The 22,500-nt window shown below is 43.8% G+C and overlaps 2 protein-coding genes across 2 annotated transcripts in view; one reads left to right on the top strand and one right to left on the bottom strand.

The window, feature by feature from the left end:
• Positions 1-16,635, bottom strand: part of LOC123519739 (chromatin-remodeling ATPase INO80-like) — a 59,380-nt gene extending 42,745 nt beyond the window's left edge. Inside the window, exons 1-24 of the mRNA XM_045281246.1 lie at positions 16,085-16,635; positions 13,487-13,616; positions 12,729-12,807; positions 12,113-12,364; positions 11,580-11,750; positions 10,200-10,337; positions 9,411-9,569; positions 8,906-9,064; positions 8,458-8,642; positions 8,041-8,287; positions 7,709-7,796; positions 7,352-7,440; positions 6,934-7,136; positions 6,095-6,297; positions 5,273-5,364; positions 4,431-4,592; positions 3,304-3,505; positions 3,016-3,109; positions 2,426-2,704; positions 1,809-2,103; positions 1,461-1,613; positions 1,177-1,296; positions 931-1,039; positions 142-269 (exon numbers count right to left, since the gene is read on the bottom strand). Of these exons, the coding sequence (XP_045137181.1) occupies positions 142-269; positions 931-1,039; positions 1,177-1,296; positions 1,461-1,613; positions 1,809-2,103; positions 2,426-2,704; positions 3,016-3,109; positions 3,304-3,505; positions 4,431-4,592; positions 5,273-5,364; positions 6,095-6,297; positions 6,934-7,136; positions 7,352-7,440; positions 7,709-7,796; positions 8,041-8,287; positions 8,458-8,642; positions 8,906-9,064; positions 9,411-9,569; positions 10,200-10,337; positions 11,580-11,750; positions 12,113-12,364; positions 12,729-12,807; positions 13,487-13,605 (3,726 nt within the window). The 5' untranslated portion in view covers positions 13,606-13,616; positions 16,085-16,635. The remainder of the gene's footprint in view (positions 1-141; positions 270-930; positions 1,040-1,176; positions 1,297-1,460; positions 1,614-1,808; positions 2,104-2,425; positions 2,705-3,015; positions 3,110-3,303; positions 3,506-4,430; positions 4,593-5,272; positions 5,365-6,094; positions 6,298-6,933; positions 7,137-7,351; positions 7,441-7,708; positions 7,797-8,040; positions 8,288-8,457; positions 8,643-8,905; positions 9,065-9,410; positions 9,570-10,199; positions 10,338-11,579; positions 11,751-12,112; positions 12,365-12,728; positions 12,808-13,486; positions 13,617-16,084) is intronic.
• A 646-nt stretch (positions 16,636-17,281) lies between these two features.
• Positions 17,282-22,033, top strand: LOC123520245 (flap endonuclease 1-like). The gene is given in 9 exon segments (XM_045282354.1): positions 17,282-17,657; positions 18,055-18,157; positions 18,586-18,752; positions 19,192-19,352; positions 19,525-19,677; positions 20,008-20,152; positions 20,155-20,225; positions 20,383-20,571; positions 21,007-22,033. Coding segments are annotated over 9 exon segments (1,140 nt in total). The 5' UTR covers positions 17,282-17,575; the 3' UTR covers positions 21,076-22,033.
• The last annotated feature ends 467 nt before the right edge of the window (positions 22,034-22,500 follow it).

The following is a 22,500-nucleotide window of genomic DNA, read 5'->3' as shown; positions in this document are numbered from 1 at the left end:
CTTCTCCTCCTCCTCCTTGTTCTTCCTCTCCCTCCTCCTTTACCATATCATAACCATTCTTATTTTTCCCTTTCCATCTTCTTACCCTCCTCCTCCTCCTCCTCCTCCTCCTCCTCCTCCTCCTCCCGCTGCAGTGCTCACCTCTAACAAGTCAATCATCTTTGTCATCTGGGAGTAGATCAGCACCCTGTGTCCACCAGACTTGAGTTGTGAGAGTAGGGTGTCCAGAACATACAGCTTCCCTGCGTCCATTATCAACGAATGCTTGTCTGGGGGAGAGAGTAAGTGTGGGGTGTATTAAGGGTGTATTGAGGGTGTTTTGGTGTGTTTTAGGTGTGTTTTGGGGTGTGTGTTTTGGGTGTGTTTTGGTGTGTTTTGGTGTGTTTTTGTGTGTTTTTGTGTGTTTTGGTGTTTGTGGTGTGTTTGGGGTGTGTTTTGGTGTGTATTGGTGTGTTTTGGTGTTTTGGGTGTGTTTTGTGTGTTTGGGTGTGTTTTGGTGTGTTTTGGTGTGTTTGGTGTGTTTGTGGTGTGTTTTGGTGTGTTTGTGGTGTGTTTTGGTGTGTTTGGGTGTGTTTTGGTGTTTTGGTGTGTTTGTGGTGTGTTTGGGTGTATTGGTGTGTATTGGGGTGTATTGGGGTGTGTTTGGAGTGTTTGTGGTGTGTTTAGTGTGTATTGGATGTGTTTGGAGTGTGTTTTGGTGTGTTTGGGGTGTACTGGGGTGTGTTTGGAGTGTTAGAGGGGTGTGTTTGGGGTGTATTAGGGTGTATTGAGGTGTGTTTGGAGTGTTAGAGGGGGTGTTTAGGGTGTATTGGGGTGTGTTTGGAGTGTTAGAGGGGTGTGTTTGGGGTGTGCTAAGGGTTTTTTTTTGCACTCTTTAATCATTATTTTTTTATTACACATTCTCTCTCTCTCTCTCTCTCTCTCTCTCACCAGGTATGAGTATGTGGCTCCAGCCCAGACGTGGATAAGAGGCGCGCATTCCTCCTCCACTGCTCACTCCACAGAACCTCCACCTCCGCTCCACCCACTCCTTCTCCAGCTGTGACGGGTGGAACAGAGCAGCTCATTGGATCAAGTGTCAAATGAGAGAGAGATGGAACAAAATAAAGATTGATCTGGTCATGTAAAATCGTAAGTAAATAGGGAACATGCACACACACACACACACACACATACCTCCTCAGAGCCATGCAGGATGTAAGTTTTAGCCAGCGGTTGGTCGAAGTGTGCCTGTCGCATCCTCCACCAGGCAGCGGTGCGGTCGTGGCAGACCAGCTCCTTCTCTAAGCACTGTGCCTGGGATTAGAGCAAAATTAAGAGGATTACATTGACTTAAAGGCTGTTTCATTGAGTCAAAGGGACATAAAATAGGTTTCATTAATTTAAAAGGAAATAAATAGTGTTACATTGAATTAATTATCAGTCCCCTACTACTACTACTACTACTACTACTGTGTTACCCTGGGGCAGGTGTGCAGCAGGAAGGTAGGCAGGGCGGTGGGTCGGCAGGTGAGCAGCAAGGGGGGACGCACGATGTGAGGGATCTCAGGTAAAAGGGGCACATCCTCCCCCACTCCTTTCCCCTCCTCCCCATCCTGCAGTGCTGACTCCTTCTGTGTGGCAAAATACCAGAGAAAATTGTTAAGATGGGAGGAAAATAGGAGGAAAATTGTAAAGGAAAATTGTGAAGGAAAACTGTGAAGGAAAATTGTGAAGATAGGAGGAAAGTTATTCAGACAGGAACACAGAAACACACACACACACACACACACACACACACACACACACACACACACACAGAGCCTCACCTTCTCAGCATTCCTGCGTGATCCATGCTTGGAAGATGACCCGGATTTTCTATGTGACTTTGATCCACCTGACCTCTGTGACCCTCCAGATTTTGAGGTCAAACTGCCAGTCTTCTGCGGGGAGGAGGCAGTGGTGGTGGTGGTGGTGGATGCTCTTGGGGACTGCCTGGGGTCATTGGGGATGGTCTGGGAGGTCAGCTGGTCATCTCGGGTCACAGAAGGGTCAGAGTTTGATTCCGAGTCGGCTGGTGTTTCTGAGAGGACTTCAATATTTGGTTTCCTTGCCTTTTTTGACCTGTTGGATAATGTTGTTGTTGTTGTTGTTTGTTGTGGGTGTTGTTTTGTCTCTCTCCACCACTCTCTCTCTTTATCATGCTATTTTGGTCATTTCATGCATTTGAAACCATTAACCAGTGCTCCTCTACCTTTCTCTCACTAATAAGCCCCTGAATTATATGGCCATCTGCCTGAACCCCGGTAATCTGACATCTTACACTTTATTTAGTGATGGACACAAACTCGTCAAGCAAAGACACTGCAAAGGATATTACATCAGCCATTTAAGTACCAATAACACACACACACACACACATACACACATACACACACCAGCGCACCTCATTATCCGATGATTGAGTGTCTCTGGAACATGATGCAGGACGTGGTCAGTGAAGGTGTAGACTGGGGAAGTGTAAGAGGCAAACACAAGCTCCTGCAGAACTTGACTGCTGTTGATGGCTGGCCGGCTGAGGGGGGTGACGCAGGGTAACAGTAGCAGCTCCTTCTTGGTGCGTCCTTTCCCCTCAGAAGTCCCCGCCTGGTCCTCCCGCTGGCTGAAGGTGTGGCGCAGGTACAGGATGTGGGCGTACTGCATTGCCGCCACCAGAAGCATCACTCTGAAGGGACAAAGTGGTCGTTATGTTGGTGCCAAACCCTTCAGTAGCATGACGTGTTTCCATATTCATTCCGGGGACTATTTGGTGATTTTTTACAGCTTTAGAAACTTGTGTGTGTGTGTGTGTGTGTGTGTGTGTGTGTGTAAGACTGCTAGCTTGGTAAATTGACAGATAGATTATTTACTGGGGAAATAATCACTGGGGCACTATTTTTGAGTGAGTTGGTGGGTGTTAGGTTAAGTTAGGCTGGGTTAGTTTAGGTTAGGTTAGGTTAATGTGTGTGGTGTTGGTGAGGTGTGGCTGTGTCTCACCTGGGCAGGAGGCCGCCAAACATGACCTGTGACATCTGGTGGGGACTGAGGGCCACAAAACGCAGGAAGGAGAAGCACTTCACTGGGTCTTCCTCTGCACACCGGGGAGGAAAACACATCACTCATCAAATACACCGCTCAAAAGGCACTTAAATACCAACACTTCCACTCACCAGTACAATAACACTAACACCTCCACCAACACAACAACACAACACTTCCGCTCACCAACACAATAAAACAAAACAAACAGAATATAAGGAGTTACGGTGGAGTGTAAGTACTGACCGTTGGATGTAGAGAGAGAGGAGTGGATGTAGTCTGGGTGGAAGATGTTGAGGAGGTTGTGGAGGAGGTGGTACTTGGAGGGCGGCGCGTGGAGCATGTGGGCGCCACGGAACACCAGCTTGGGGATGTGGTACGGCTCGGGACGCATTGTGTAGGGTGACCGCACCTCTCGACGCTCCAGCAGCTCAGGGTGGTTGCACACCTGCAGAAGGGGAACACTGAGGCAGGGGAAAACTGGGGCAGGGGAGCAGGGGAACATTGGGAAAGGAGAGCAGGGGAACATTAGTACAGGGGAACATTGGGGCAGGAGAACACTGGGGCAGGGGAGCAGAGGAACACTAGGGAAGGAGAGCAGGGGAATATTGGGACAGGGAAACAAGGGAACAATAGTGCAGGGGAGCATTGGGGCAGGGAAACAAGGAAACATTAGGGTAAAGGAGCATTGAGGCAGGGGAACAGGGGAACATTGAGGCATTGAGGCAGGAGGCAGGGGAACATTGGAACATTGAGGCAGGGGGACAGGGGAACATTTGAGCATTGAGGCAGGGGGAGGCAGGGAAACATTGGGGTATTGGGGCAGGGGGGGCAGGGGAGCATGGGAGGAATTTGCACGACTGGGATGAAAATAGGTACAAAAAATGAGGGAATTATAGAGAAAGAAAAGGAAGGAAGTGTTGAAGAAAGTAAAATAAAGTTGGAAATGGAAAAAAAGAAGAGAGAATTGTGGGAAACGAAAGGAAGGGAAGGGAAAAGTTGAACACTGGAGAGACACCGGAACACAGGAACGCAGGAAGATAGAAGAGGATAACACACACACGCACACACACACACACAGACACAAACAGATAGACGCACATTCCAGAACTACATGACACACACACACACAAACACACAAACACAGATAGATAGACAGATTTACTGACCACAAAAATACAAAAAATATATTCAATTATTAATACATTAATGATTATGGCCCATACAAAAACCAATAAAATGTAAACATAATCATACTTAACACTAAAATACTACTTCACTTAACATAAAACTATTAAAACTACAAAAAATAGGTAAAACTTAAACACATACTAAATCCACACACACATGGACACACAGACATATAGACACACCTTCCTGAACTGCATAACAAGGTTCATGAGAGACGAGGTGACAGACGACTGCTGTGATGACGGCCCCATGGATGAACGCAGCAGCTCGTCAATGCTGATCTTGTTCTTCAGGCCGTTGTACAGGAACTTTTGCCGCAGCGTTAGTGGACAGTACATCATGATCTGCAATGGTCAGGACAGGTCAGGGAAGGTCAGGGAAGGTCAAATTAAGGTTAGACTAGAGGAAAAAAAATCTGGGAGTGATTATACAGGAAAATCTGAACCCTGAAAAACAGATAAGCAAGATGTTTGGATTATCATGATCTGCAATGGTCAGGGCAGGTCAGGGAAGGTCAGGGAAGGTCAAATTAAGGTTAGACTAGAGGAAAAAAGATCTGGGAGTGATTATACAGGAAAATCTGAACCCTGAAAAACACATAAGATATTTGGATCATCATATAAAATGTTGACTAATATAAGAGTGGCATTTCAATTCATGGACAAAGATAGGATGAAAAAAAAATCATCACAAGCATTAGGTTAGGTTAGGTTAAGTTAAGTTTGGTTAAGTTAGATTACTTTAAAGTCAGGTTAGGTTAGGTTAGGGTAGGTTAGGTTAGATTAGGTCAAGTTTCAGTAAGATTAGATTTGCTTTAAAGTCAGGTTAGGTTAAGTTTAGACTGGGTTAAGTTAAGTTCAGTAAGATTAAATTACTTGATGAGGTTGACTTAGGTTACCAACATGAAGAGAAAAGGTGCAGAATAAGAAAAAAATAAATAAATAAAAAAATAACACACACACACACACACACACACACACACACACACACACACACACACACACACTAACACACACAGACTCACCTCAATTTTGTCCGTGAGTTCATTTTCCACCTCAGTTTTCACTCTCCTCAACATGAAGGGCTTGAGAATCATGTGCAGGCGGTTGAGGTGTTCTGCGAGAGTGTGCCACAAAAAAGGGAACCATTATTTTTCAAGGGAACCATTATTTTTCAAGAGAACCATTATTTTTTAAGGGAACCATTATTTTTCAAGGGAACCATTATTTTCCTTTCTTTTATATATGAGGGCAAAAGTGGCTAAGGGCAACACAAAACTGAAAAAATAAATAAATAAATAAAAACCCACTTAGTTGCCAGTCCCATTGCAGGTCTGAGAGGGTTAGTGGAATGAAATAAATTAAGTCAAGTTACAGGAAGGTGGAAATCAATACCCACTTCACTCCACTCCTCCACATAGTTAAAAAAAGGCTGCCATCCACCACAAATCCACCTACTTTCATCCACATGCATAAAACCATCAATAATATCAGGCATTCATCTTTCCACTTACTCTAAGCCACTCCACATCAATACCCACTCCACTCCACCCCTCCACATATTCAAAAACATCCACCAGACCCACACACATCCACCAACTTTCATTCACATGCATAAAAACACCAGTAATCATGTATCCATTCACTCTAAACCACACCACATCAATACCCACTCCACTCCACCCATCCACATATACAAAAACATCCACCAGACCCACACACATCCACCAACTTTCATCCACATGCATAAAAACACCAGTAATCATGTATCCACTCACTCTAAACCACTCCAATCCATCCATCCACATACACAAAAACATCCACCAGACCCACACACATCCACCTACTTTCATCCACGTGTGTCTTGTTCTCCACGTGTCCCTCGATGTCCTTGCTAAACCACTCGTTGAACCACAGGTGGGAGTCAAACAGGGTGGGCATGATAAAGTGGAGCAGGGCCCATAACTCCGCCATGCTGTTCTGTATTGGTGTGCCGGACAGCAGCAGGCGGTTCCGACAGCTGAATCCCAACAGCAGCTTCCATCTCTGGCTGTGTGGGTGGATAAGTGGATCAGTGGAGGACAGCCATTAATATTGTTGTTGTATTAGCTCTTTCAGTACTGGGACACTTTTTTACCTTGAGTTTTGTGTACCATTAGGCCATTTTATTGACATTAGCAAGGGTCTATGGAGGTCAGAAGGTTAATGGCCACCACTATTTTAATCCTTTCAGTACTGGGACACATTTTTACCTTGAGTTTTGTGTACCATTAGGCCATTTTATTGACATTAGCAAGGGTCTATGGAGGTCAGAAGATAAATGGCCACAGTCTTCACTATTTTAAATGTTGCTATAACTTGTTGTTCAGGAGAATTTTTTTTTTTAATGTTTTTGTGAATTGTTTGAAGTTTTTCTAGTTTGAGAAGAGAAAAAAATCAGTCACTATATCTATTTATCCCTTTCTTTTGGCCAACTCTCAGACCTGCAAGGGGACTAATAATTTCCCACACAGGACAGTGAACATCTAGAACACATAGAGTGATGAGATTGTGGCAGCAGAAAGAGATCACAAATTTAGGGAAAAGTTGGATAAAAGGAGATATGGAGACAGGTCACTAGAAGCCTCATTCGAACACTAGGTAAACACACCCCACACCCCACACCCAGCAGCACCCATCCACCTACCTGTTGATGCTCTTGATGGCCTGTGCCTCGTCCAGCACCATGTAATTCCACTTGAGTCTGTTGAGGAACTTGAAATCCTGAATGACGATCTGGTAACTGGTCACCACAATATGGAAACTTGCCTCCTTCGAACCCAAATTCTTACCATCAAAGAATTTCCGCAGAGTTCTTCCTCTCTCCGGATTACCCCAGTATGGAACCACCTGGAGAGAGAGAGAGAGTGTGAGAGAGAGAGAGAGAGAGAGAGAGAGAGAGAGAGAGAGAGAGAGAGAGAGAGAGAGAGAGAGAGAGAGAGAGAGAGAATCTTTTATCTTTCTCTCTCTCTCTCTAAACACACACACACACACACACACACACACACACACACACACACACACACACACACACACACACACACACACACACACACCTGCCTTACCTTAAACTCAGGGACAAATCTTGCAATCTCTCCAGTCCAGTTATGCAGAGTTGAGGCAGGTGTGATGATGAGGAAGGGCCCCCAGGTGTCTGCCAGGTGAGAAAAGGTGTCTCACTACTGCTCATATATCCCAGGTGAGAGAGAGAGAGAGAGAGAGAGAGAGAGAGAGAGAGAGAGAGAGAGATTGTGTATGTTTAATGAATTGATGTATGTATGTATGTATGTATGTATGTATAGGTAGATAGATATATAAATAGATACAAATAAAAAATAAGATGCAAAAACAATTATTTCCCAAGATAGAAGAAGCAATAAGGTTGAGGAACAAGTGAAAGACTATATGACTTTGAGCCTTACCGTACTGTTCGCAGATGTGTGCCAGGAAGGCGATGGATTGCACTGTCTTGCCCAGCCCCATCTCGTCTGCCAGAATGCCATTGATTCCCTGCAGCGACAAGGACACAATGACACAATGCCACCTAACCTAACCTAACCTAACCCTCTATACTTAGTTCTATTGAGCACACTATAAATGCCAACAGTGAAATGAAGGTTAAAATATTCCCGCTGGTTTAAATAGAGAAGTATATTTTGAGAAGCATCAGTCAAAACATCGTCACTTGAATTCTCTTTAAAATAATGCGCACATACACACACACACACACACACACACACACACACACACTTACAAAATAGTACAGATTAGCCAGCCAATTCATTCCGTTGAGCTGGTAACTCTTGAGAACACCATTAAAACACCGAGGCTGGGGGTGTTCCTTGGCTTCCTTCACACCAACACCACCACCACCACCACCACCGCCACCACCCAGGCCCCCGCCGGCCTTGCCCTGGGAGCCGGAGAAGAGGTTGAGCTTGGCCTGTTGCAGTGAGTAAGCTTCCTGTGCTGTCTTCAGTGCCTGGACCTTCATGGCTTCACTGTTAGGAGAGAGAGGGAGTGTTAAGGACGGAGAGGAGAGAAGGAGAGAAGGAGCGAAGGAGCGAAGGAGGGAGAGAGAGAGTTTAAGTGAAGGAGAGGGAAAAAAATAACAACAATAATAATAATAAATAAATAAATAAAAAATGCAAACAAAGATGAGTCAACACACCAATCGTAATCATCAGCAGTGAATGAGGACGAGGGGGGCAGTGAAGAGTCGTCCTCCAGCTGCTTGAGGATGGTGCTGGTGTCCTCGTCGTCCAGCGAGGCCGACCCCATCTTGTTCTTCATGAAGTGTGCGTACAGCTCCGGCAGTGTTATCAGGAAGTTCACCTTGCGCTGCTGACGCTTGGCCTGTGGGGGAGGGAAGGGGAAGGGGAGAGGGAGAGGAGAGAGAGAGACAGACAGACAGACAAAGAGCCAGAGAGACAGAGACAAAGAGAAAGAGAGAGAAAAAAACAAGAATTAATAAATATAAACATCCAAATTTCTCACCGCAAATATTTCCCTTAGAGAAAAAATAAAAATAAATGAAAAATATATAAAAAAAAAACTGTGTGTGCGTGTATGTGTGTGTGTATGTGCGTGTCCACCCCGGTCCACCCCGGTCCACCCACCTCCAGAATCTCCTTGTCCATTTTCCGTTGTTCCTCCGCCTCCTTCTCCGCCCTTCTATTCTGTTCCTTCAAAATGCGGTCAAACTTCTTCCACTCGGCCTGCATTGTTCGTGTCAGCCTCTTGAGCAGCCACACCTTGTCCTTCACTGTCTTCTGGCTCTGTGGAGGAGGAGGAGGAGGAGGAGGAGGAATGTTAGATAGATGTGTTCATGGAAGACGAGGAGCAAAGGGAATAAGAAAAGGAGAATAGAAAGACAAGGAGGAGGAGGAGGAGGAGGAGGAGGAGGAGGAGGAGGAGGAGGAGGAGGAGGAGGAGGAGGAGGAGGAGGAGGAGGAGGAGGAGGAGGAGGAGGAGGAGGAGGAGGAGGAATAAGAAGAGGAAGAGGAAGAAAAGGAAGAAAATAGAGGAAGATGAGAAAGGAGAAAAAAAAAACATTACAATCATACACACACACACACACACACACACACACACACACACACACACACACACACACACACACACCTGCAGGGCCTTCTGTCGACACACACGCATACACCCAGTGGCGACACGTTTACAGTTCTGCAGCACCTCCTTGCGGAACGACGCCTTCGATTTCTGGCAACGACCAACTTCCTTCTTGGCCATCATCACCCATAGCTTGTGTCTCCGCATTGTCAGGGCCTGCAGGAGGAGGAGGAGGAGGAGGAGGAGGAGGAGGAGGAGGAGGAGGAGGAGGAGGAGGAGGAGGAGGAGGAGGAGGAGGAGGAGGAGGAGGAGGAGGAGGAGTGCATTAGTTATTTCATTTTTACCCATATGAATGATTGTACATATTAGTAACAGGAGGAGGAGGAGGTGGAGGTGGAGGAGGAGGTGGAGGGAGGAGGAGGAGGAGGAGGAGGAGGAGGTGGAGGTGGAGGTGGAGGAGGAGGAGGAGGTAGGAGGAGGAGCAGTGGTAGTGGTTGTGTGATGAGGAAGAGGGAAGGAAAAGGAAGGAAGGAAGGAAGGAAGGAAGGAAGGAAGGAAGGAAGGAAGGAAGGAGCGCAGAGAAAAAGAGAGGAAGAGAAGAAAGAAAGAGAGAAAAACAAAAATATCAATGAATTAACCAAAACAAACACACACACATACACACAAACAGACACACAAACAGCATTCACCTTCCTGCAACTTCCCACACCAAATCAAATACACACAAAATCAATCAATAAATAAAACAACTAAAATTGAATAAATAAACAAACTTTCTCCTCGAAAAAAAAAAAAAAAAAATAAATAAATAAATAAATAAATCAATCATTACAATAAAAAACATACCTGGGCGTCTAATTTCTTGTGTTTTCTGTCCCTCCTGATGCCGCGACCCCTGGCGACCTTGACCGGGGGCGCTGCAAGGTCATCAGAGGTGTCGTCAGGGAAGCTGTGCAAACTGTCCTCATTCTGGGCTGCAGGACTCTGTGTTGGGGGAGGGCAAACACAGGTGAGGTTAGGTGAGGGTTGGATTGTGTGTGTGTGTGTGTGTGGGGAGGGAGAGGGGGCAGGGAGGGAGGGAGGGAGAGGGAGAGAGAGAGTGAAAGCAAGAGTGAGAGAGAGAAAAGAAAGAAGAGAAAAAAAAGAAGCAAGACAGAAAAAGGAGATAAAAATAGATAAGAAACACAAAAAAACAACCAATCTTACACACACACACACACACACACACACACACACACACACACACACACACAAGGGTCAGTGTTAGCCCTCATTATGTTTCAAGTTTATGTAAATGACATTCACACTGGGATAAACAGTTATATAAATTAATTTGCTGATGATGCAAAGTTGCTAAGAGTTATCCAAACCAGAGAGGACTGTTTGCTGTTGCAGGAAGATTTAAACAAGATCTATGAATGGAGCAGGAAGTGGAAATTTGAGTTTAATGCCAAGAAATACCACATAATGGAACTAGGAAAGAGTAAGAGAAGACCAGTATGGAACTATTTGATGGGAGAGGAGCAAATAATGAAGACTAAAGAGGAAAAAGATCTTGGAGTGATCATACAAGAAAATCTGAGCCCTGATAAACACATAAGCAAGATATTTGGACTATCATATAAGATGCTGACTAACATAAGAGTGGCATTTCATTACATGGATAAAGATATGATGAATAAAATCATCACAAGCATGATATGCCCAAGGCTGGAATATACAGCAGTGGTGTGGTCTCCAAGCTCTAAAAAGGATATAAGAAAATTGGAAAGGATACAGAAGATTGCTACAAAGATGGTGCCGGAATTAAAGAACCTCACATATGAAGAACGACTGAAGGAAATGGGACTGCTAACCTTACAAGATAGAAGAGAACGTAGGGACCTAATAACAATGTATAAGATAGTAAATGATATTGAAAAGATAGACAAAGAAGACCTGGTACTGGTGACGGAAGAAGATGGAAGGACAAGAGGACATGAAAAGAAGATCAGGATGAGGCAGTGTGTGAAGGATATTAGAAAATACAGTTTTCCGCACAAAACGGTGGAAAAATGGAATGCATTGGATAAAGGCATTGTTACAACACGTAGTTTGCATCTTAAAAAAAAAACTAGATAAATGGAGATATGGAGACAGGACACTATGAGCCCCATTCCAACCCTGTACAATACAACCCTGTGCAATACAACCCTGTACAATACAACTAGCTAAATAAATACACACCTCTGGCTCCACCTCCTCCTCCTCCTCCTCCTTCTTCACCCTCCTGAGCCTCTCCTTCTCTCTCTTCTCCTTGTTCTTCTTCCTCCGTGTCCCGGCCATGAACCGTTGGTGGTCCGGGTACTTGTCGACGCGGGACAACATGCCGGCACTGTAGTATAGGTACCCGCGGTTCTGCAGGGGGGGGAGGGGGTTAGGAATGGGTACTGTGTGTGTATTTAGCTGTGTTAGGTTAGGTTAGGTTAGGTTTACAGGGGGTAGTTATGGTGGTTTGTATATGTATCTTTTATTAAATTTCTTCAATGTGTGTGTGTGTGTGTGTGTGTGTGTGTGTGTGTGTGTGTGTGTGTGTGTGTGTGTGTGTTTGGTTGTTTGGTTCTCTCTCTGTTTCTATCTTTCTTTTTTTTTCATTTTTTCTCTCTCTCTTCTTTCTTTTTGGTTGTTTGTTCACTCTATCTCTCATTTTCATATTTCTATCTCTCTCTCTCTCTCTCTCTCTCTCTCTCTCTCTCTCTCTCTCTCTCTCTCTCTCTCACCTCTTCACTCTGGTAGAAGTGTGACTGGTGGTGTTTCCTGAGGCAGTGTTCCCTCAGCATCTCCTCCAGGTCAGACGATGTTAGCCTCTGCCCCTCCTCCTCCTCCTCCTCCTCCTCCCTCCCCCTCTCCTCCTCCTCCTCCTCCGAGTCGGAAGAGGAGGAGGAGGAGGAGGACACGAGGATGTTCTTTAGCCATTGTCGTTTCCGTCGGACAAAGTTGAAATTGTAAAGATGGGATTTGTCGTTCTCGCGCTCTGAAAGTAGTAGTGGTGGTGGTGGTAGTGGTAGTAGTAGAAGTAGAAGTAGAAGTAGAAGTAGAAGTAGAAGAAGAAGAGGTACAACAATAACAATGACAACAACAACAACAACAACAACACTTAACTAATACTAACAAGAGTATTTCCGTCACTTCCCCATAAAATTGTATCTCTGTATATTCAAAATGAAAAAAATAAATAAATAAATAAAATAAATAAATAAATAAAATAAAACAGAAGAAAAATGATGTAAGAATACATTAAAAGCCTGTGTGTGTGTGTGTGTGTGTGTGTGTGTGTGTGTGTGTGTGTGTGTGTGTGTGTGTGTGTGTGTGTGTGTGTGTGTGTGTGTGCCTCACCTTCTTAGTTCTTGGGATGCCATTTCTCAGTGCCACAGTGCCACTCTCCACCTCAGATTCAGATGCTGTGTCATAATCACTGCAAAATTAATAACAGTGATAATAACAACAATAATAATAATAATAATAATAATAATAATAATAATAATAATAATAATAATAATCAGAATATACATATATACTAAGGCCATCTCATACAACAAGGTGGTAGTAGTAGTAGTAGTAGTAGTAGTAGTAGTAGTAGTAGTAGTAGTAGTAGTAGTAGTAGTAGTAGTAGAAATGGAAGTGAAAGTGAAAGTGGAAGAAGTAAAAGAAGCAGTAGCAACAGTAGCAGTTATAGAAGTAGTAGTAGAAGTAGTAATAGTAGCAGTAGTAGCAGTAGTAGCAGTAGCAGTAGCAGTAGCAGTAGTAGTAGTAATAGTAGTAGTACTAGTAGCAGAAAGAGTAATTGTAGCAGTAACAGCAGTAGTAGCAGTAGCAGTAGCAGTAGCAGTAGTAGTAGTAGTAGTAGTAGTAGTAGCAGTAACAAGTAGCAGTAGTAGTAGCAGTAACAGCAGCAGTAACAGCAGTAGTAGCAGTAGTAGTAGTAGCAGTAGTAGTAGAAAGAGTAATAGTAGCAGTAACAGCAGTAGTAGCAGTAGCAGTAGTAGTAGCAGTAGTAGTAGAAAGAGTAATAGTAGCAGCAGCAGCAGCAGCAGCAGCAGCAGCAGTAGCAGTAGCAGTAGTAGCAGCAGTGGTGGCAGCCTTGAGTGACTCACCTGACGGGTTGGCTGAGGACACTCTCCACATAGTTAAGGAATGGGTCCAGCTTGAGTGCCTGCTCCAGCCGCTGCAGGTGCACCGGCTTGGAGAACTCCGCAAACTCAGCCTCCTCCATCACTGCCTTGCCTGGAGGAGGAGGAGGAGTACATAGGAATACATAGGAATACAAAGGAATAGATAGGAATACAAAGGAAGGAACAGACAGGAACAGCCCTACTGGTCCTACCGAGACTGTCTGTGTGTCTGTGTGTTTGTGTTAATGCTCTGAGGAAATTTTGATAGCTTGTTTTGATGACCAATGTTTTTACTTTCAATTTGTGTCTTTCTACTGCAATGTTGTGTTTATTGCTGGTAATCATAACACTGTCTTTTGATACTGTCTATGGTTTCTCTTTTACATAGTCTTCTAAATGCTCCTTTTACGATTTATTTGTTCATGACATTTTCCATATCGCATTAGTTTTATTACATTTCACTAATAATACTGTTTCAAATTTAAGATCTGGATACATTTTACAGTTTTATCCATATTATTTTCTTTTTTTACATTTTAAAGTTTTTTAGGGTTTAATTTTAGCTTTTTCTTTTATTATTGGTTATTTTTATAGACTGCAGTGGTTGAGATATTGTTCAAAATCTCTTTTTTATTAAGATTTATATTAAGATTTCTATTCATATCATTTGTAGCTGTGGTCAATAAACAAATCTATCTATCTATGTGCCTAGGCTACCACTACAGATCCTATGAGTTAGAGGCTCAAGGACACAAGGTTTGAAGGACACCAGGTTTGAAGGATACCGGACTGAAGGACACCAGGTTTGAAGGATACCAGACTGAAGGACACCAGGTTTGAAGGATACCAGACTGAAGGACACCAGGTTTGAAGGATACCAGACTGAAGAATACTAGGTTTGAAGGATACCAGACTGAAGGATATTAGGTTTGAAGGATACCAGACTGAAGGACACCAGGTTTGAAGGATACCAGGTTTGAAGGATACCAGACTGAAGGACACCAGGTTTGAAGGATACCAGACTGAAGGATACCGGACTGAAGGACACCAGGTTTGAAGGATACCAAACTGAAGGATACCAGGTTTGAAGGATACCAGACTGAAGGATACCAGGTTTGAAGGATACCAGACTGAAGGACACCAGGTTTGAAGGATACCAGACTGAAGAATACCAGGTTTGAAGGATACCAGACTGAAGGACACCAGGTTTGAAGGATACCAGGCTGAAGGACACCAGGTTTGAAGGATACCAGGCTGAAGGACACCAGGTTTGAAGGATACCGGACTGAAGGACACCAGGTTTGAAGGATACCAGGTTTGAAGGATACCAGACTGAAGGACACCAGGTTTGAAGGATACCAGACTGAAGGACACCAGGTTTGAAGGATACCAGACTGAAGAATACCAGGTTTGAAGGACACCAGGTTTGAAGGATACCAGACTAAAGGATACCAGATTGAAGGACACAAGGTTTGAAGGACACCAGGTTTGAAGGATACCAGACTGAAGAATACCAGGTTTGAAGGATACCCGACTGAAGGACACCAGGTTTGAAGGATACCAGACTGAAGGACACCAGGTTTGAAGGATACCAGACTGAAGGACACCAGGTTTGAAGGATACCAGACTGAAGGACACCAGGTTTGAAGGATACCAGACTGAAGGACACCAGGTTTGAAGGATACCAGACTGAAGGACACCAGGATTCATGGAAGGAAAACAAGAGAGAGAGAGAGAGAGAGAGAGAGAGAGAGAGAGAGAGAGAGAGAGAGAGAGAGAGAGAGAAAGGTGTTGGTGCAATAAGGAACAAAAAAGGAAGAGAAATAAATAACATGAGAAGAGAAGAAGAGAAGAAGAACATTTGATAACACACAGATGGGAAGAAGAAGATGAAGAGAAGAAGAAGAAGAAGAAGAAGAAGAAGAAGAAGAAGAAGAATAGAATGGAAAAAGCACAAAGATGGAAAGAATAAGGAGGAAACCAAAAAAAGAGCAAGAAAAGGAAGAGAAAGAAACAAAAGAGAAGAAGAACGACTGATAACAGAACACAATAAACAAAGAAAAGGATAAAAAAGCACAAAGAAGGAAGAAAGGAAGAGAAAAAGAGGAATAATGAACAAGAAAAAAGAAGAACAAGAAACAAAAAAAGAGAAAAAGAAGAACTATTGATAAGAGAACATTACAAACAAAGAAGGAAGGAAGGAAGAGAAAAAAGTGAATAAAGAACAAGAATAGGAGAAGAAGTGAAGGAAACAAGGTGAGAACAAGACACAGGAATAATTGATAACAGAGGTGGAAAGAGGAACAACACAATAGATAAAGCAATAAGCAAAAGAACAATGAAGAATGAATGACAAGAAGAAAACAACAACAAAAACAAGAATAAGATGATTTTGATGAGAAAAAAAAAAAAATAAAACATCAAAATATACGAACATGAAAATCTAGACTATAGAGAAAAAAACAATAATAATAATAGTAATGATGATGATGATAATGATAATAATAATAATAATAATAATAATAATAATAATAATAATAATAATAATAATAATAATGAACGCAGCTGATCATTACTAACCAGCTGTCCCGGTGCAGTGTGGGTCCAGCTGGCCTCACCACTCACCACCAGCTGGCCAGAGCGGGGACAGCCACGCGGTACACCAAAAACTCAACAAAAAGTCACCAAACGCCAAAATAAACATAAATGGAGGCAAAATCTTTAAAATTTCGCCCTCAGATTCACCGCCGCCTTGCTTTGCTCTCTCCGTGTGGGCGTGGAGGGGCGGCAAGGGGCGTGGGCGGCGTGGCAGGGGCGTGTGCGTTGGACCGGCAAGCTACAGATCCCCCACAGGAGCCGGGCCGGGAAAACACCACAAAATCTTTATTCGCCATCATGACAGCCATTGTTGTGACTCTCGCCCCAAAATGTTCTTATTGATTCTGAGTTTTTGGCGCCATTTTTGTGTGTTTTTGTGGTGTTGTGTGGGTAGTGAGTGTTTGTGGTGGTGTGAGTTGTGGTGGTGTGGCGTCCTGGTGTGCTGGTGTTGTGGTGTGGAGGTAAAGCATTTTGGGTTGATTTTGACTGATTTAGGTCTCGGCTCTATCATCTTTTTCTCATTTATCTCTCGTTAATCTCTTTATTTCATTGTTTTTGTACAAAATATCCATGAGAAATTTATTTTTTTTAATTCTGTTAAATTTTTTTTGTTTAATTAATTCCACTTTTGTAATAAAAAAGATGAAAAACGTTTTGCTCACAAGACTCGGACACTCACCTGCCAGACCCGCGGTGTATAAATGTTATTCTTCATGCTGGCGCTAAATATTAATAGTTTATGTATCTACTACCACAAAAATAAAAATTAAAAATACTTGATAATCTTTGTCATTATCTACATTAGAAAAAAAGAGATTATATCATGATGACAACTTTTTATATAACAATCTCTAAAGTTGTTCCTTTGTAAATAATGTTAAATATAAGATTATTGAATGCATATTTAGATATTCACCAGAATATGAAAATAAATAACTGATAGTCGACATAATTAAGCCAGGAAAAGAAATGATACTTATGTAACAAGAAAATACAGCAAAAATAAAGTAACTCAATACATTAATACACCATAAAATAGCATTTTTAAATGTGAAATGAGAAAATTAAAATTATGGTTTTGGAAAAAGTAAGTAAATAAAAGGAAAATATAAGTTTTGTACAATAAAGGAGTGTAATGTCGATATTTTGGCGGCCTTGAGTTTGTTTACTGGCGGGAGAGTGAACACCGAACACTGAAGACCGCGTTACTGGGAATACCTTCTCTTATTTCATTTCCTGGTGCTCTAATTGAAACAACACCTGAATTTAATGGTGTTTTGTGGCTCTGGTGACAAGTTGATTAAATATATTAATTAACCAGAGCAGAAATACCACTGTGGAGTCTTGACACAGAAGTCAGAATACGGTGCTGTGTTGTGTTGGCCATCAGGTGTTGCTGTGTTGCTGTTCTTGACCATCAGGTGTTGCTGTGTTGCTGTTCTTGACCATCAGGTGTTGCTGTGTTGCTTCATCATGGGTATATTAGGGCTGTCCAAGCTGATTGCAGATCTCGCCCCTTCAGCTGTCAAGGAGAATGAAATGAAAAACTACTTTGGTGAGATATCCATTAGTTTCTTCCCTTCAGTAGCATGACGCGTTTCCATATTCATTCTGGTGACTACTTGGTGATTTTCTACAGCTTCAGAAACATATGTGAGGATTGTTTTTAAGATAGTGAAGACTGTGGCCATTAAATCCTCCATAGACCCTTCCTAATGTCAATAAAATGGTCCAATCGTTCACAAATCTCAAGATATGAATGTGTCCCAGTGTTTAAGGGATTGCACATAGGACAAACGCGAGTTAGATGGGTTTTTTTTTTATGTAAGAGGGAAAAAGGCCCCATTTAATTGTCAGTCCCCTTTATAGAGTCAGCTGAAAGAAATGTTACAGGTTATAGACTAAGATTAACATTACTCTGTCGCTCTCTCCACACACACACACACACACAGGGCGCAAGGTGGCAGTGGACGCGTCAATGAGTTTGTATCAATTCCTGGTGGCGGTGCGGCAGGAGGGACAGATGCTGACCACTGCTGATGGCGAGACGACCAGGTGAGTGGTGATGACTAGTGGCTTACCTGGATGGCTTATCCTTTTTTTATGCAAAGGGAAAGCCAGTCAAGGGGAACAAAAGATAAAAAAAGATAAAAAAGTCAAATAAAAAAGGCTCACTTGAATGCTAGGTGGTTTATTTGGCTGGCTTACCTGGTGGGCTCCCTTGGTTAATCTCTTCAGTAGCATAACATTTTCCTATTCATTCAGGCTACTATTTGGTCATTTTGTACAGCTTTAGAAACTCATGTGGGGATTAGAATAGTGAAGACTGGCCACTAATCTTCTGGTCTTCATAGGGATTAAGAGATTTAAGTAAAGCAATTATATTCCTTGAACCCTTTGACAGCCCTTGAACCCTTTGACAGCCACTTGAACTCTTTGAGAGCCACTTGAACCCTTTGACATCCACTTGAACCCTTTGACAGCCACCTGATGGGGTTCTTCTACCGTACGATCCGCATGGTAGATAATGGGATCAAGCCAGTCTATGTGTTTGACGGTAAGCCACCCACCATGAAGGGCGGAGAGCTGGCCAAACGCACCCAGCGGAGGGAGGAGGCTCAGAAGGCACTGGAGAAGGCAGAGGAGGCAGGTATGCACACACACACACACACACACACACACACATGCAGGTTTCTGATTTACATACCTGCATTTTGTTTACTTTTTTCATTGTTTTCTTTTTTTTTTTATTTGTTTTTAGCTAACTTCACTAAATATTCGGTCATTGACACTCCAAATGCTCGCTTCATGTATATGTTACAAGGTTTTTCTTTTCTTCTTTTTTATATTTAGTTAGTTTTACTTAATCTAATCGTATATTGGCTTCATTTCTCTCATCCTTCTGCAGAACGTCTTAACACCAGATCATGATTTGCTGACACAGTAATCTTGCAAACACTGTCAGTTACATCTCTCTCTCTCTCTCTCTCTCTCATCCTTCTCTCCTTCTCTCTCCTTCTCTCCCTTTCACCTTCTCATCCTTCTGCCTCCCTCTCACCCTTGTCTCTCCCTCTCTTGGTCTCTGGCAGGCAATGCAGAGGATGTTGAAAAGTTCAGCCGTCGTTTGGTGAAGGTGACTCGGACCCACACTGACGAGGCCAAGGCACTGCTGGAGCTGATGGGCATCCCCTATGTAGAGGCACCCTGTGAGGCAGAGGCCCAGTGTGCCGCCCTCGCCAAGGCAGGCAAGGTAAGGCATCCCCCCCTCTCTCTCTCTCTGTCTCTGTCTTTTGTCTCTCTCTCTTTCTCTTTCTCTTTCTCTTGTCTTTCTCTTGTCTCTCTTGTGTGTTGGTAATAGTGGTGGTGTACATTGAGTGGTGTGGGTGTGGTGGTGTTGCTAAGAGTGGTGGTGTACATTGCAGGTGTACGGTGTTGCCACGGAGGACATGGACGCACTCACCTTTGGCACTCCTGTGTTGCTGCGGCACATGACCTTCAGTGAGGCGCGCAAGATGCCAATCAAGGAATTCCACCTGTCAAAAGTACTCCAAGATTTGGAACTCAAGCAGGAAGAGGTGTGTGTGTGGGTGTGGGGGGCAAGGTAGAGAGAGTGGGGAGTGGATAGGTTGCTGATTTGGATGGAGGTGTGTGTGTTTACCTAGTTGTAGTTTTACAGGGCCTGGGCTTTATGCTTGTGTGGCCCTGTCTCCATATCTACACTTATCCAACGTTGGAACGAGCTGCTCATTATTTGATCTTGTGTGTGTGTCCGACCTACTCACTGCTAGGTTCACACCCAAATATCTCACAATCTCACACTGAAGTCCTCACCCAAACCTCGACAACTTTCACAGACTGTACCCTAACAAGCTTTCTTTCCCTGGTGGTGGTTGTCAATGTGGCAGTTCATTGACTTGTGCATCTTGCTGGGGTGCGACTACTGTGACAGCATCAAGGGTGTGGGGCCCAAGCGAGCCATCGATCTCATCCGCACGCACAAGACACTCGAAACAGTGCTCAAACAACTCGACCCCAAGAAGTACCCAGTGCCTGAGAGTGGCCCTTCGCTGAGGCCCGGAACCTCTTCATTGAGCCCGAAGTGACCGACCCAACAACCATTGAGGTATGTGTGTGTGTGTGTGTGTGTGTGTGTGTGTGTGTGTGTGTGTGTGTGTGTGTGTGTGTGTGTGTGTTTATGCTACAACTCAAATATTTATGCTATTGCTCAAGTGTGTGTGTGTGTGTGTGCATATGCTGAAGTGGATGTGTTTGTGCTGCAGCTGAAGTGGAGTGAGCCTCAGGAGGAGAAGCTGGTGGAGTTCATGTGTGGAGAGAAGGGCTTCTCTGAGGACCGCATCCGTAACGGCATCAAGAAGCTGACCAAGGCACGGAACACCACCACTCAGGGCCGCCTCGACTCTTTCTTCAAGGTCTTGCCGTCACCCACCACCAATGCCAACAAGAGAAAGGTCTGTCTGTCTGTCTGTCTGTATGTCTGTGCGTGGGTATTTACCTAGTTGTATGTTACAAGGTTTGAGCAGGGTTCATAGTGATCTGTCTCCATATCTACTTTTATCCAAGTTTTCCTTCAGTTTGTGCACACTTTCTGCTACTTCAGTCTCATCATTCGATCCGCTCCAGATGTCCACTGTCCTGTGTGGAAAACTAAACTTTTTAATGTTCCTCAAACACTGACTTTTCATGATCTTCTTGGAGTGTCCTCTTGTTTGTCTATCTCCATCCTCCGTCAGTGATACCAGGTCTTGTCTTTTGTTTTTATTACAGTTTATTATCTTATACATTGTTATTAGACCTCCTCTCTCCCAATCTATCCTTCAAAGTTGTTAGTTCCTTCCCTGACATTTCCCTACCATCAGTGTTAATGCAGAGTTTTGCCTTCACAGTCTGAGGAGAAGCCTGGAGCTGCCAAGAAAGCCAGGGGTGGAAAAGGCAAGTTTGGGAAGGGCCGGTAGAAGAGGAAAGGCGACTCCAGTGGTCTAGTGGTCGTCTTAACAATGATGTGTAGCATTGTTAGGTGTAAGTGTTGTAAGTGGTTGGAGCGTCATTACTTGTTTGTGTGTGAAAGTTCTCAGGTTTGTGAGGGAAAGTTTTGGATCAGCAAGCAAGTGGTTAGACCTTCATTACTTGTGTGAGTGTTAACCCCTTTAGTAGCATGACATGTTTCCATATTCATTGTGGTTACTATTTAGTGGTTTTATACAGCTTCAGAAACTTTGGAGATTAAAGTAGTGAAGACTGTGGCCATTAATCTAACCTCCATAGACCCTTCCTGATGTCAATAAAATGGTCTAATCCTGCACCAAAATCCAGATAAAAATGTATCTCAGTACTGAAGGGGTTAAGGTTCCATGGGTTTGTGAGGGAAGGTGATCCATTTACAGCAGCTAGTGTGATGCTGTGGCTGTTTATTATGACGTTGTGACACTGAGCTGCTGTTTAGTGTGTCTGGTGTTCACTGCTATAGACACAGCTGCTGTTTAGTGTTTGGTGTTCACTGCTATAGACACACAGCTGCTGTTTAGTGTGTGGTGTTCACTGCTATAGAGACACAGCTGCTGTTTAGTGTGTGGTGTTCACTGCTATAGAGACACAGCTGCTGTTTAGTGTGTGGTGTTCACTGCTATAGAGACACAGCTGCTGTTTAGTGTGTGGTGTTCACTGCTATAGAGACACAGCTGCTGTTTAGTGTGTGGTGTTCACTGCTATAGAGACACAGCTGCTGTTTAGTGTGTGGTGTTCACTGCTATAGAGACACAGCTGCTGTTTGGTGTGTCTGGTGTTCTTACAGTTTTTACATTTGTGTGTTTGTATATGTATCTGTTTGTTGTTGTTGTTAAGATTGAAGCAAAGCAATGTGTCAAAGGAGAGCCTCAGCTGTCCCTAACTCCCTCATTAAACCCTCATGCTAAACCGACTTTCATTCACCACTGTGGGAGGGAAGCACCACACTCACCACTGTGGCACAACGTCCTGTACTGAACCATCACCACAAACCATCTCATTGGGGCAGGGAGGCAACACTCACCACTGTGGCACAACACCCTACACTGAGCCATCACCACACACCACCTCATTGCCTGCGGGGGCGCCTCTTCTTTCTCCTCCTCCTGCTAAGAGCGTCACGTGGTCCCCTTCAGGAATGGTCCACAAACAAATGTGACTAGGAAATAAAAGCAAGCTGGTGAAATAAAAAAAAAAAAAAAAATTAGAACCTTGGAAATACAGTGAAGGGACCACTTTGACACTGTGACACCCCTCTCTGTGGTGTGGCTGGCCCTGTTCGTGACATGTGACACGGTGCCAGAGTGCCATGGTGTAGCCCAGCGGTGCCTCAGTCTGGCTCGTCCTTTGCTGCCACTGAAGAGCTGCTATTACTA

The sequence above is a fragment of the Portunus trituberculatus genome, chromosome 7, assembly GCF_017591435.1.
Source record: "Portunus trituberculatus isolate SZX2019 chromosome 7, ASM1759143v1, whole genome shotgun sequence".
Classification (NCBI taxonomy): Eukaryota; Metazoa; Arthropoda; class Malacostraca; order Decapoda; family Portunidae; genus Portunus; species Portunus trituberculatus.
This window is presented reverse-complemented; position numbering and strand designations above follow the sequence as displayed.